This window comes from Otolemur garnettii, unplaced genomic scaffold (assembly GCF_000181295.1).
Source record: "Otolemur garnettii isolate 467f Iridium unplaced genomic scaffold, OtoGar3 scaffold00022, whole genome shotgun sequence".
NCBI lineage: Eukaryota > Metazoa > Chordata > Mammalia > Primates > Galagidae > Otolemur > Otolemur garnettii.
Window position 1 is genome coordinate 3,510,249 of NW_003852417.1, and position 15,041 is coordinate 3,525,289.

The window sequence follows — 15,041 nt, forward strand, 5'->3', positions numbered from 1 at the left end:
GCGCGGAGTCGAGGCTGCGAGGGCGCGCTCCGGGAGGATGGACGGGTCTGGGGAGTGCAGCCTCCCGGAGCAGGGCAGCCCCGGCTCTGCGGCCGGCGACGACATTGAGATAGTCGTCAACGTGGGGGGAGTGCGGCAGGTGCTGTACGGAGACCTTCTCAGCCAGTACCCGGAGACTCGGCTAGCAGAGCTCATCAACTGCTTGGCTGGGGGCTATGACACCATCTTCTCCCTGTGCGACGACTACGACCCGGGCAAGCGCGAGTTCTACTTTGACAGGGACCCGGACGCGTTCAAGTGTGTCATCGAGGTGTACTATTTCGGAGAGGTCCACATGAAGAAGGGCATCTGTCCCATCTGCTTCAAGAACGAGATGGACTTCTGGAAGGTGGACCTCAAGTTCTTGGACGACTGCTGCAAGAGCCACCTGAGCGAAAAGCGAGAGGAGCTGGAGGAGATAGCTCGCCGTGTGCAGCTCATCCTGGACGACCTGGGTGTGGACGCGGCCGAGGGCCGCTGGCGCCGCTGCCAGAAATGCGTCTGGAAGTTCCTGGAGAAGCCGGAGTCCTCGTGCCCGGCGCGGGTGGTGGCCGTGCTCTCCTTCCTGCTCATCCTCATCTCGTCGGTGGTCATGTGCATGGGCACCATCCCCGAGCTGCAGGTGTTGGACGCTGAGGGCAACCGCGTGGAGCACCCGACGCTGGAGAACGTGGAGACGGCGTGCATCGGCTGGTTCACGCTGGAGTACCTGCTGCGCCTCTTCTCTTCGCCCAACAAGCTGCACTTCGCCCTGTCCTTCATGAACATCGTGGACGTGCTGGCCATCCTCCCCTTCTACGTGAGCCTGACGCTCACGCACCTGGGCGCCCGCATGATGGAGCTGACCAACGTGCAGCAGGCGGTGCAGGCGCTGCGCATCATGCGCATAGCCCGCATCTTCAAGCTGGCGCGCCACTCTTCGGGCCTGCAGACCCTCACCTACGCTCTCAAGCGCAGCTTCAAGGAGCTGGGGCTGCTGCTCATGTACCTGGCGGTGGGCATCTTCGTCTTCTCCGCCCTGGGCTACACCATGGAGCAGAGCCACCCTGAGACGCTGTTTAAGAGCATCCCCCAGTCCTTCTGGTGGGCCATCATCACCATGACCACCGTGGGGTACGGGGACATCTACCCCAAGACCACGCTGGGCAAACTCAACGCAGCCATCAGCTTCCTGTGTGGTGTCATTGCCATTGCCCTGCCCATCCACCCCATCATCAACAACTTCGTCAGATACTACAACAAGCAGCGCGTCCTGGAGACGGCCGCCAAGCATGAGCTGGAGCTGATGGAGCTCAACTCCAGCAGCACCGGGGAGGGCAAGGCTGGGGGTTCCCGCAGTGACCTGGACAACCTCCCGCCAGAGCCTGCTGGGCAAGAGGCACCAAGCTGGAGCAGCCGACTGAAGCTCTCCCACAGTGACACCTTCATCCCCCTCCTGACCGAGGAGAAGCACCATAGGACCCGGCTCCAGAGTTGCAAGTGACAAGAGAGTGCCCTGGGCAGAAAAGGACAGGGTGGTGGATGGAAGGATGGTGAAGCAGGCATCTCAGCAATGGCAGAGAGGGGGTGTCCTGTGTCCCCCAACCCTCCCCGAACAGACTCTGACAAGGCTGGGTAAGACTCCTCTGTGTTGCCTGCTGTCCAGGAGCTGGGGCAGGGTGTACAGAGCCACAGGGCAGCGTGGGGCAAGTGGAGGCCCCGGCCTGGCTGGTGGCAGGGGCCATGCCCACTTCTGTATCTCCCTCAATAAAGCCTCCTGCTCTGTGCACCCTCCTGTGTTGTAGGTTCTGTCACAGGCTGGCTGTCGCCTCTGAGAGTGGCACAGGCACACCCTGGTGCCAGGCCAGGAGGTAGGTGTGCCACCCCGGGAGTAGGGAGCTATTTTTAGTTGAGAGCTAATTAAAGGAGGGCTCATAGCACTGAGGAGCCTTGCTACATTCCAGGAGGCTCTGTTCGGGCTACCCTTTCCTTCTATTTCCTTCTGGGGAAAGCTTGTTCCCTGAGCTTGCCCAGGAGGGGCTGAGTGCACAAAGCACCCTGGCAGTGGGGTCAGCTTTCAGTTATCACTTATAAAAGACCCTTTTCACGACTTCTTTCTATTCCCCTCCTCTGACTCGGCTGGATAGGTATCCCCATTTTACAGATAAATAAACTGAGGCCTAGGGTCACACAGAATAGGGCTTGATCCCAGATCTGATGATCCCAAAGCCTGGGTTTTGTTCCCTCTGACACCAGGGAGTCTTAGGACAGAGGCTTCTGCTTGGGTTCACCAGGGAAGGGTATGCAGACCAGGGGAAGTGCTGAGCTTCCTCTGTGTGGGGGTACCTGTCCTACAGCCCACCTTTCTTCTAGCCCTGCTATTTTTGAGGTATCTGCTAAAAGGATAAGCCCGAACATACCCCCACCCCCACCCCATGGCTCATTGCCAGCTCCATCTGAGAGCCCCAGGGAAACACAGACAGACCCGGGTTTGAAGCCCAGGCATGAAGAGGGGCTCTGAGACACCTGTGAGCTGGTGCTTCTCCCCCACCAGCTGTGTGATCCTCGGTCTATTAATTAATCTCTCTGATCTTTTTCTGATCATTTGTTAAATGGGGATATAAGTACCTTGGAGAATGCTGGTTCTTAGCTCTGTACCTGGCCCTTATTCTACTCCAGGAGGGAGGTGTGCTGCCTGTCATGCACTCTGGCCTCCTCAGGTCTGGCTGGGCACGCAGGTGGGGAGGCGTGCGGCAGGGCATTGTCACTCTGTTTTTAGAGACATAGAGTTTGCCCTGACAGGCCCATTTCTCTGGTTTTCCACCTTCTGTGAACCCCAGAGCTGTGTTCTTTCCTCCCCTGGTACAGCAACTGGTGCAGAGGGAGGGGCCGTGAGGGGGTAGGGCTGTATGAGGGAGTGGGAAGTGGTGGTCCCTGGACTGCCACCATACTGGACCCAGGTTTTTCCACATGTATATTGAAGGATGTCATCTTGGGGCCTCTTCTAGGCCTGACCTTCCACGATTTCCAAGCCTTGGGCTTTGGATGCTCCATGCTGGGGACTCCTGGAGGAGGGAGCCTGCCATGTTGTGGGAGGACTGGCGGGTGTTGGGAGAGAGTAAGGATCATCCTTGTGGGGTGCAGGGCTCAACTTTAGGGTTGCAAGCTATATGGGTGCATCCCAGGCAGAGAAGGACAGGGCAACCGGTGGACAGACAGGTGCAGCAGGCAGTCAGCCATGGCCCCTTCCGGAGCAGAGCCTTAAAGGGTTCCAGGCCCCCTCCAGAGTCGGTGCTGCCTGAGCCAGTGCTATGCCCCCTCTCTTCTGTGCAGTTGTCTATCTCCCTTGGCGCCAGAGTCACTGGGAAGCCCTGGGGGCTGTGCTGGCCTTCTCAGATGGGAAGAAGCTCAGGAGCACAGGGAGAGGCCAGGAGGCCACCTTCCTGACCCAGCTGGGGCTGCAGGAGAGGGCAGTCAGTGGAGAAGCACTCACAGCCACCCAGCCACCTCCGAGCTCATGTCATCCACTATGAGGAGGAAGAGACTGAGTCCCAGAGGTGGTAAGTGGTTTGTCTGAGATCTTCGTAAATTAGGATGAGACATGCTCCTGATCCCAGATTTGATCATAGTGTGATGCTACATCACAGGGAGTGACTGAGGACTTTGGGAGCCAGGAGGAATCCCTGAGGAATCCTTCTGGGGTGCAGGCCCTTGAACTTTGCTGCACATTAGAAATACCTGGGGAGATTTAAAAATTCCTAATGTCCAAGCTGTGCTCACTTAAATTAGAATCTCTGAGGGGTGACATCCAGGCATCAGCATTTTCTAACTTTATTAAAATGCATATAAGCCATCTGGAGATAGTGTTAGAATGTAGACTTTGGGTCACTAGATCTAGGTTGGCTCCTGAATTTCTGCATCTCCAACAAGCTCTCAGATGAAACACTGCTGGCCCACGGACCCCACCCTGGACAGCAAGAGGTCAGTGGGGAGTTGGCAAACTATGGCCCCTGGACCAAATCTGGCTTGCTACCTGTTTTTGCACTGTTCATGAGTTAAAAATGGTCTTTATATTTTTAAATGGTTGAAAGGAACATTCAAAGGAAGAATAACATTTTGTGACATATACAAAGTACATAAGGTTCAGACTTTAGTGTCCACGAATAAAGTCTTATTGGAACAGAGTCATGCCCATTTGTTGTGGGATTGTCGGGCTACTCTCAAGCTACAAGGACAGAGTTGAGTAATCGTGACACAGGTCACGTGGCCTAAATTATTTACTATCTGGCCTTCACAGGAAAGGTTTGTCACCTTTGGGTTGTAGAGAATCTAAGTTAGGCCTTGAAGGATGAGTAGGAGTTCCGCTGGGGGAGGAGGTGGAAGGAACAGCATGAGAATAACAGAGCCCCACACCAGAGAGGGGAAGAGAGGGTGAGGCCCACGCTTAACTGCAGGGATCCCCATGAAGAGACCTCCCTCCTGTCCCTGTCACAGTGTCCCAGGCTCACAACTCCCTTCTTTCCTTCTTACCAAGAACCCCCAACTTCTAGTTTCTACAGCGAGTTCTCTGCAACCCGAGGTCCTGCTTTGGCAGCTGGCTTCTTCCCCTCTTTTCCCAAATGCTTATCCGCAGTATTGTCAAATCTCCCCCACCCTGGAGCTCAGTGCCTCACACGCTCTTCTTCTGCTTGGGAGAACCTCACAAGCTTCTTGTTACCTGCTAATGACTAGCAGGAGAGAGAAAGATATGCTTGCTTCTTGGAGCTGCAGGATGGCCCAGCTGAAAGGGGATTCGGGCATCAAGTACAAACACCCCTCCCCCCACAGTTGCACAGCCCAGAACAATGTGGCTGAGTCATGCACAGCTGGGGAGGGGATTCTCTGAAGAGCACTCATGCCACAGCCAGAGTAAGGGGTCCACCTTGTTCTACTTGTGATAAAGTTGAGAGTACACAATGAAATGCATTTCAAAAATAGAGAATCTTGAGTGCAAGACTGTGCGCGCATGTGTGTATAAAAACAAAGCCCGGCTTCTAAAAGAAAGGACATGTGGTAGACATTTCACCAACATTTTCATTTTAGCCTTAAAATAACTCATTCGGTGAGCTAGTTATCCTTAGTTTTACAGATGAAGGAAACTGAGGCCCAGAGGGCAGAAGCAACAGGTTTGGGCTGTGGCCCTTGGTGGCAGAAGTGTTAGCCAAGCCCAGAGCCTCCAGCTGACACACTTACTGGGAATGTTCTAGGCTGCCATCAGAACTCAGGGCCTCCAGTCCCCACTCAAGGTCTGACCAGCCACAGTCATCTGATCTCTCTGGAAGGTGTCACCGTGTAACAGGCATTGGTTTGGGTGGTGATGTTTGCTAAGGAAAGAAAAAAAAGGCAAACCCAGTTACTTGGGTCAGATGCTCAAACCAGGTGGAGTTGTTTCCACCTTGGCAATTGTAGGAGGGGTCTGGAGGTACCACATGAGACCAGGCAACCAGGGGAAAAATCTGTGAAAATGTTAAGATCTGGAATTACTGTGCATAAATGTATAAATGTATAAATTTCATCATGGGGAGGCCAGTGAGATGCTAGCAATCGCCCAATATCTCCCTCCTGGGGAGATACTGGCTAGGGGCCAGGCCTAGAGGGGTCTTGCTTCTCTTTCCTCTGTGAAGGGGCTGCCAGCTCCTCCCACGTCCCCTGGACCAGCCTGTCCCCTTCCTCCCAGAGAGGATGATTAAGCCTCCTGAGTCTCCTGTCATCTCCCAGGGAGATGAGGGATGGGGGTGTTTCCAGAGACTCTGCCCACCCTGCACACCACACAGAGAACATGGTATCACAGACTTGAAAGGTTTCACCAACTTGCAGAACCGGGTAGATTTCCCCCCTGAGCACTTTTCTCCACTTGGAGCAGCCCAAGTCAGAGCTACGCGGAGGATGTAAGTTTCCAAAAGGAAAAGACAGAACAAGAATTGGGAGAGTCTACGCTTAGTCATTTTTTTGTTTTTGAGACTCACGACTAGCCAGCCAGGCCTGGTGCCATAATGCAAATTTTATTTCACTCTCCAAACAACTGGTCAGATAGGTATGATTGCTGTGGCTTCGGGTGACATCTGTGAGGTCCAGTGAGGCCCAGGCAATAGCCTGTGGTGACACAGCTAAAGAGAGGCCAGTGTGGGGCTGCAGCATGGGTCTGCCCCTTCCTTTGCCAGGGGGGCCTGGTGCCTCCTGCCCGCAGGGCCATGTCCCTCCCCAGGGAGAGAGGCATGGCAGCCACCACCACTGATCCTTTACTCCAGCTTAATCTGGGGCCAGGGGCTGATTGTAGGTGAAGGAAAGGCCAGCCTGGGCGGCCACCTGTGGCAGCCACACGTCTTCTGTCCAAATGCAAAATATTGTGCCTGTTGTCAAGGGCTTGGCTGTGGAAATGGGGTCTGTGCTTGTGATAGTGACAGCCCAGACCCGAGAGGAGGTGTAAATATTAATATATACAGGCCAGGCTTCTGCTGGCGCATATGTTGGCTAAGCTGCCAAGATTGTCACTCGAAGCCAGGGGCTGTGTTTGCCGTGTTCTAGTTTCCTTGCTCCTTGCTGGATTTAGCCGGGTGAGTCTGACCCGGCCTTGGAGTGCAGACCCCAGGGGAGGCCCCAGTGGAGACCCTTCCCAGACAAGTACCAGCTGCTGCCAACACCTTGCTCCTGAGTGGGTGTGCGAGGCACGAGCCGGGCCCCTCCCTCTCCTCCCTTGCAGTGTCTCCAGCCGCGTGGCCCAGTGCAGGTTGCTGGGCTGTGCCATTCCAAGTCCCCCCATTATCTCCTGCTCCCCCAGCCCCAGGCACTGCTTGGTGCTAGCCCTTCCCGCCTGTGCATGGGTGGTTTCTGCCACCCTGCTCTCAGCTCTCCCCCATCAGGATTTCATCCCTGCAGTGAGACCCTTCTCACAGGGGCATGGCCTAGAGAGGAGTCCTGGCTTTGTAGGGGCAGAGTGGGAAGGTGGAGATGCCAGGGTAAACCTATCACATTCCAAGTCAAGAGGATGGACTTGGGGGAGGTGATGGCCACGGTCCGTGGCCACACAGCACTGGTGGCCGTGGGAACCAGGCCCCTAATCCTGTCCCTGCCCTCGCTTTTCCTCTGTGTGCCCCTACCCCCACCTACCCCAACACCCTCCTGCCTACAGGCGTAAGCCTGACCGAGTCAGCACTGAGGTGTTAGAAATTAGGTTGAAAGATGGCTCATGACAACCTCCCCATCATCTACATGTGTAGTGTGCCAGGGCATCAGAGCAGAACCTGGGGCTGACTGTCCTCCCAGTACATCATCCTTGTTCATTTCAAATCTTCATTGAAACTTCTTGGACTTTTAAGAGCCTGACGTTCACTGGCAGACTGAAGTATCCACCTTGTCCTACTTCTCTTAAAGCTGAGGGCACACCATGAAGGCGCCAGACCCCTCAACTGTGTGTGTGAACAAGTCCCTTACTGCTTTCTAAATGACAGGAGGGCCACCGTGCACTCTGTAACTTTCTACTTTCCACTTTCCCTAGACCCTGGTTCACAGCCAACAAGGCAGGGACTGCAGATGGCTCTACTTCCCACCCCGAGAAAGGCCATCCATGTTCTGCCCATGGGACCAGATGGGCATAGAAAGGGAGGGGAGTAGGAGACCCCAAATGTCCTTCTGAGCTGGCTGCCCAGAGTGCATCAGGCGAGGGCAGAGGAGCAGCTGACCTCTCTTAGTGACTAAGGCTGTGGCACATTTTCCAGAAACCTGAGGTAGTCTAGGCGACTTGTCCAGGCTTCCCCCTCAACATAGGGCAGAGTGGCTGGGCCAGGGTATGTGCCCCACCCTGGGGACCGAGTCCCTCTCTGTTGTTCCTCACAATGCCTTTCCTTAGTGTTCCTGGTTGTGGGACAGTGACTTGAGATGTGGTGTCAGCGCTGGGAGGACAGGTTTATGTTTAGGACACAGAGGTATCTCCTGGCACCCAGAGCAGTGCAGTGCCTGGCACATGGTGCACAGCAGATATCTGTGGGATAGTCTCATCATCACCCACGTGTGCATGGTGCTGTGTCCTGGGGTGGCCACACCTGGACTTTCTCTTCCTTAGATTTTGTCCATGGCTGTCTCTTACTGGCAGGGGCTGCGTCTCACCCCATGCCCTGTACGTAGCACACTGTCTGTGGGCACAGAGAGGCGCCCTCTCTAAATGTTTACATTAAATATTTAGTGCTTAGTTGCATTCTCCTGAAGGAGCTCGAAGTCTCCCTAGGCAGAAAGCTCTCAAGTGGGGACTTATAATGAGCATCTGCCCAGCTGGGACAGCCCTCCACAGAGTCCCACTCTTGGTCCTGGCCTTTTGCCCCACCCAGTGAAGGAGGGACCCTCAGGCCTGCCACAGACGGAGGTGTGCCCATAGGGCCACATCCGCATGGCTTGTCCTCTCCACCTTCCCTTGTGGGATAGACCCACAGTGCCCCAGCAGCTGGAGACGCAGGATCTAGCCTGCAACGTGTGGCTTCTGTCAGCCCTCTGCGCTCCGGCCTGCTGCCTCCCTGGTCTGGGAGAGGCTGGCTCCTCCAGGACATCCCTCTGCGTCTCCCAAAGGCACCGTGAGCTGAGGGATACCCTTTGAGAACAGAACGTCAGCCCTGGTATTTTTTTCTTTTTAAAAATGTTCTTTTAAAAAGGGTCATTACTATAATTTTTTTCTAACACACAGAAAAATAAAATGAATGCTATAATGAACATCAAAATACCCACAAACTAGATGCAGCAGTTCTTAGTGTCTCCTGTTTTCTGCTAAAGCTTTTAAACGTGCCAGACATGCAGACACATTTCTCCTAAAGGCTTCAGCCTGCATCTCCAAAAATAAAATGACAATGTTCTCCTTCACCTCCTTCATAACCACAGTGCGATTCCAGGTCTGATGAAATCCCCAGGTGTTTTCTCAGCCACCCTCCCTTGGCCTGTTTACACTGACCGGTGCTGGAGGCTGGCAGGCACCTGAACACTTCCAGGCACCAAAAGGGGCTGCTGCTGAGGTCCCTGCTATGGCCTTGACTGAGACCCTGCCCTGCCCTCCCCTTGGCCTAGGGGTCAGTAGGCCTTGCCTGTTCTTCACTTCCCCAGGGCAGGCCAACAGCAGTGGGAGATTTCCAGCTGCATTCCCTGGGCAGTGTGGGAACCAGCCAGGCAGCTGACAGCCCCTGCAGGAGTCAGGGCTGCATGGCCTCTGCTGCTCCTGAGGGGGTCGCTTCAATGTAGGGGGACTCACTTGGAGCAGGAAGCACACAACAAGCAATTGTATTGGGAGATGGCAGGGGTCTGTTTTATTTAATATTTGCAGCCCCTTCCCTGTATCCACTCACCGCCTCTCCACTTCTAACGACCTGAGCTGTGGGTCTGGCTGTGCACCCATGTTCCTCCCAGAGGATGTTCTGAAGTGACAATGACACCGGAATCCCTTTTACCTTAAGGAAAGAGGACCCTGCAGAGGGCCAGAAGGTGTGGACCCACAAGGTGGATGGAGGGTCATCCCTCACCTACTGTAGACTGGATCATCACAAGAGCCCACTCACTTACCCTCTTTGTTAAAAGTGCCTGCAGATTGAACAAGTCATTGCCTTCCTTAAACCCCCAGCACTCTCGGGGGTCAGGTCCAAACTCCTTGGCATGCATCCCACAGAGTCTTCTCTCCAATTGCTCCTTGTGCTCCCCTTGTACACAGAACATCCACTGGAAAGAGACCGGGAAACCTGAATAATATCGACTTAAAGGTAAGGGTATGTGGACTTCAGGCTTGGCTTGATCCAGGAGCCCAGCTCTGCTTCTTTCACTCATGGGTATTATCTCTGGCTGGTAGAAAGAAGGCTATGATGGGTGTGTCTCTGCAGAAATTTCCAGATGGAGAAGCACTGTCTTGCTCTGGAATGCTTCAGAATGAAGGAAATATTCCCAGAAGGCCCCAGCAGATGCTCCTTTACTTTCACTGGCCTAAATTAGATAATATGCCCAGTTCTGAATCCATCCTCACAGTTAGGGGAAGGCCAATTACTGAGGCATGAGTTTCTATGGTCCTCTCACAGGAACAGGATTTGTGTGGCCCCTTGGGCTGTTCAGAGCCTGTGCCTGGAGGAGGCAGGTCCCCAGACCACACAGGTGAGGGTAGGCTGAACATTAAGAAGACTCCACAGACTTCACCTTTGTCCACCTAGTACTCACATGGACACAAGAAATTCATTTCATTAAGCATCTACTATGTTCTGGGCACCATTCAAGCCCCTGGGGATAGCAAAGTGAGCGCCCAAGTGCCACGCCCATGACTGATAGAGTGTGTACCTATGTAGTCTTCAATGTCAACATGGGCTGACATGCCTTTCACATCCACATGCAATTGAAATGTCATTTTCTCCAAGGTGAGCACTTGGAGGCTCATGTGGTCACTGCATCCAGGTGCAAAATATCATCTTTGCAAAATGTCTCTGTCCCCTTCAGGTCTGGATGCTGAGCCTCAGAGTTTGGTGACCTATGGTCATAGATAAATCATCTACTACCCACACACCTGAAGTACCCAGTACTGGAGAAAGAGCAGACAAATGGCAGTGAAAAGCTCACATTTGAAAAACAGCAGCCCAGTTGCCACTGGCCGGCAGCCCACACCATTTGCTGTTGGTTAGGAAGAGCTAGTTGGCTGGGCAGCCTTTGCTTGTGCACTTTGGGAAAATCTCCACAGTCCACTGTCCTTGACCATCCCTGGGAGATTCTTCCCTCAGGAACGGGGCCCTGCCACTGACCTCTGCATTGAGGTTGTTGTCTGAAGGTTTGGGGCTTTTTGACACTTCAGTCAGAATTTATAGGCTTCCAGTCAATTCCCCAGTCGTTAGTAGATACAAAGATCTTGTCTGCTTTTTTTTTCCCATGGGAACCCCTCTCCCTGGTGGCAAGGCTCTGTCTCTACCCCTCACTCCAGACCTTACCCTAACGGCCCCTCCCTTCATCTTGGACTGAGCCTGGGGAAAGGGAAGCTACTCTTCTATGTAGAGAAGCTCCAATCTGTCAAGGTCCCCAGGCTGCTTAGTCACTTCTGGGAAGCTTAACAGGAGTTGTTCGCGGTGGCTCGGGGTTGGGGTGCCAGGCTTCAGGGTGCTCTCCCACCTCCATCACTCTCCTGGCTCTCCTCTGCTAGCATGGATTTTGGTGGAGAATTTGTTCTTAGCACACACTCTGATGCCTATCACTGGGTAGAATTGGATTATTCATGTGGCTGGGGGCTGGCCACACTCTGACTCCAGCGAGCCTTGATTCCTGAGGCCATCACAAATGGGGGTGCACAGTGAGGAGGAGCCGAGGATGCTACAGAGAGATACTCGTAGTACCGCAGGGGACCCTGGTGTGGGGGTGGCTGTATTGTCTCCCTCTCACCGCCCAGCAATTATCACGGTACTTCTTCCTGAAGGAACAAGGTAAAACAGCCTTACCTGATTGCCTCCTGGTTATGCTTTAAGGCATATCTTCTGGTCACCTCCTCCAGAAAGCCCTCTCAGACCACACAATCTGCGTGTGCTGCCCTTCTCTGAATTCCCTGGCCACCCTTTAACAGGGCTCCTTGTCTCACTGCTTTCACAATCAGCTGGTTCTAAACAAATTTAAACCAATGACCACCATTTTTAATATAATTATGTAACCATTTTTCGTTGCAGATGAGGGAAGGAAATGGAATCCTATGCCACTGGGTGAAGGAGACAGTGCATAATATTTTTAAAGTCTGTATTTTGATATGCCATCATCTTATCACTAAGATTATCCATTTCTCCATTACGGTATTTGTCAAAGATTAATGTGTTTTTCCTCTTGGAGACATTCTTTTCAGGACCTTCTATTTCCTTTGATTGGCACCATTTGCTCCCAAGGTCTGTGACAGACTTGCCATCCCACGGGTTTTGGTTTTTTTTTTTTTCACATTGGGTTTGGTGTATGATTTTTTAGTTTATTGGCTACTATGTCATCTTCTTTCTTGGATTCCTTTTTTGGTTTGCTGGATATATATCCTTGGGTGTCTCTTTCAGACTAGATCTATGGATGATAAACTTTCTGAGTCTGGGCAAGTCTGCCTATATCTTTACTTTGCTCTCACACGGAACTGACGGTTTGGATGCTGCTTTCTAGGCTGATTTATCGCAAATCAATCTGCTTTTTTTTTTTTTGCAGATCATTTACTTTTTTCACTTGGGAGGCTTTTAGAATTCTCTGTATCCTTGGAATTCCGAGATGTCTTCAGAACCTGTAATTGAACCTAGGGAGTGAGCTTTTCCCTGTCCACTTTGTAATGACCTTCACTTTGAAAACTCAAGTCTTTCTTTGGCCCAGAGAAATTTACTTCTATTATTGCTGTATTAGGAATTGGAAATTAATTCTACATGTATGTTAACATTTATTAACTGTGGGCTTTTTTTTTTTATGTTGCCTTGGGTAGAGTACTGTGGCATCACAGCTCACGGCAACCTCAAACTCTTGGGCCCGAGCGATTCTCTTGCCTCAGCCTGCCAAGTAGCTGGAACTACAGGTGCTCGCCACAATGCCCAGCTATTTTTTGTTGCAGTTGTCATTGATGTTTAGCTGGCCTGGGTCAGGTTTGAACCCGCCAGCCTTGGTGTATGTGGCTGGCACCGTAACCACTGTGCTATGGGTGCTGAGCCAACTTTGGGCTTTTTATGTTCATTTTGTTTTGTGGTCTTTTCGTTTTGTCTGCCATTTTGTTCCCTATTTAAAGATTTTGTGGGCTTTATTGGCTCTATTATTGATTAGGTATTCAACTGTGTTCACTTTATTAATCATCTAATCGATTGCTTTTGGTATTATAATTCTTAATCTCCAAGAGATCCTTGTTTATTTGAATGCTCCTGTTTGATATTGGCTTATGGTACCCTGACTTTGTGCTCTTATGCAGAACTCCAAGTAGCAGGAGGCAAGAGTGACTTTGTGAAGCCTAAACTAGGTGAGGGTGAGGGTGAGGGTGGGAGCTTTTCAGTATCTAAGACAGAATCCTACGTGAAAAAGGCAGGGCCGTGGGCCCAGCGAGACCACAGCTCAAATTCCTCCTTAGGACTGATCGAGGGTATGATCTTAACTTAGTGGTAGCCTCAGCTTCCCCATCTGTAAAATGGGAAAAATAACTCCTACCTTGCAGGCGTGCAGTGAGGATGGACAAGATGATGTGGGCAGAGCTCCTGGGGGATGGGGGCTGTAGCTGCACATTGATGGTGAAGGAGCCCCCTCCCCCACCCCGTCCACTAATCCAGCACAAAGCCCCTCACCTCGCCCCAGAATGGCAAACTGCCTTTTGTTATTCTTCACCCCCAGAGCCATCTTGCTTTCTGACTATATATACACGAGTATGTATGTATTTTAGTCACTTCTGGGCAGCTTCTCATGCATATTCAAACCCAAGCAGTTAGGGTTCTGGGAATGATTCAAATGTTTGTTGCACAATGTAATTGATCTTAACATAGCCATGCCACTAAAGGATGCGCTTCTACGCAAGTCTCCTCCACTCCCCCACAATCTGTTTGGGCCAAGGAATATCAACAAACCTGATAAACTTCCTCCCCAGGCCTAATTGAGACTTGGTGGCAGGGCTGAAGGTCCCTGTGTGTTCCCTGGCTCTTGGTTTTCTTCCTTCATCATCTTTTCTGTAGTCAAGAGGGGGAAGTTGGGGAGGTCGTGCGTATCCCTAAGCTCCAGGAGGTGACAGTTCCTGCCCTGGGCCCCACGACTTAGACTGTGTGTCAGGAAAGGCCTGTTCCTGCCGTACCAGGCACACACAGCTCAGCCAAGGACCCCTGGGACCAGCATGCCTGGACAGGTGGACACCCGGTCTGTAAGGTGGCTTTGGATATCTCATGGGCACCAGAGCTCTCTCTTCATGGTGACTCGGGAGGCCACTCTGTTGTGTGCAGCCCTCTGAGCGGAAGGCTGGCCTGGTGCACCCTTATACAGAAGCTTGTCTGGGCTGCCTAGTCCCATAGCAATGGCTATGGGGCCAGACTGAGGGCAAGTCCACCTCTGACATGGTGTGACAGCAGGGGTGACATGTCCTTTGACCAGCACTCACTGGGGCCAGGCAGGGTGCCTGGTGAGAGAAGGAGTAGGCCAGGAACCCTGTGGGGCTTCTGGACGCTGCTGCTGCTCCCAGCAGGCTGAGTGCACAGCGCCTGCCAAGCTCTTCCAGCTCTGGCTCTCTGTCCCATGTGGTCTCCCCCAGCGGTCTCCCCAGGAAGCCTTGAGGGTCCCAGGCTCCAGGCACTAACAAAGGCCTAGACCACAGCTGGCAGCTTTAGTGCCTATGGCATGTGGCTCACAGTAGCCCTGCCTGAGGTTCCGCCATGCATGAGGCTGACCACCATCATCCCTGTCTCATCTTTCACATACAAACCCCTCTTATCGCTAGAGCATTTTGGAAGAGATGAAGCCTTGAGCACACATTGTCTCACTTTGCCCTCCTCTGGAGCCACTGCTCTGAGGCCTGTGTGGGTCTGTTACTGTAACCTGCTCAGACTCAGTCCCCTCCCCACCCCACCAGGCTCTTAGAGGGGCAAGCACTCTCCTAAGCATGGGCCACCCTCTCATTTCCAGATGAGGAAAGTGGGGCCTAGGGATGAAGTGATATCTCAAACAGGGCACCAACAGGCACCTTGGCCTGTTGGGGGGTGGGGAAGCTGATGTGGAGACAAGCTTTGAAAGCTGTTCACCTATCCCAGGCCCAGAACTGAGGGCAGAGCCCCTGCTGGGACAGAGCCAGAGCCAGAGGCTTCTCTGGGCACCTGCTGCTGCCTGAGCTGGAGCCAAGCAGTGCAGCCTCTGGCCCCAGAGACAAATGTCTGCTGCGCTACAGTTCTGCTTGCCATGCTGATGCCCTGTTCAGGATGACACATGTCCCCCCGCCCTGCTCCCCTACACGTCCCCCTGCCCTGCTCCCCTACAGTGTCCCTGTGCCCTGTTCCCCTGCATGTCCCTTCACCTGCTCCCCTACAGCA

At 52.9% G+C, this 15,041-nt stretch overlaps 1 protein-coding gene across 1 annotated transcript; it reads left to right on the forward strand.

Moving 5' to 3' along the window:
• The first annotated feature begins 6 nt into the window (after positions 1-6).
• KCNF1 (potassium voltage-gated channel modifier subfamily F member 1) lies at positions 7-1,812 on the forward strand. The gene has a single exon (XM_003787396.2). The coding sequence runs from the start codon at positions 38-40 to the stop codon at positions 1,520-1,522; it is 1,485 nt and encodes a 494-aa protein (XP_003787444.1). The 5' UTR covers positions 7-37; the 3' UTR covers positions 1,523-1,812.
• Positions 1,813-15,041: the final 13,229 nt, after the last annotated feature.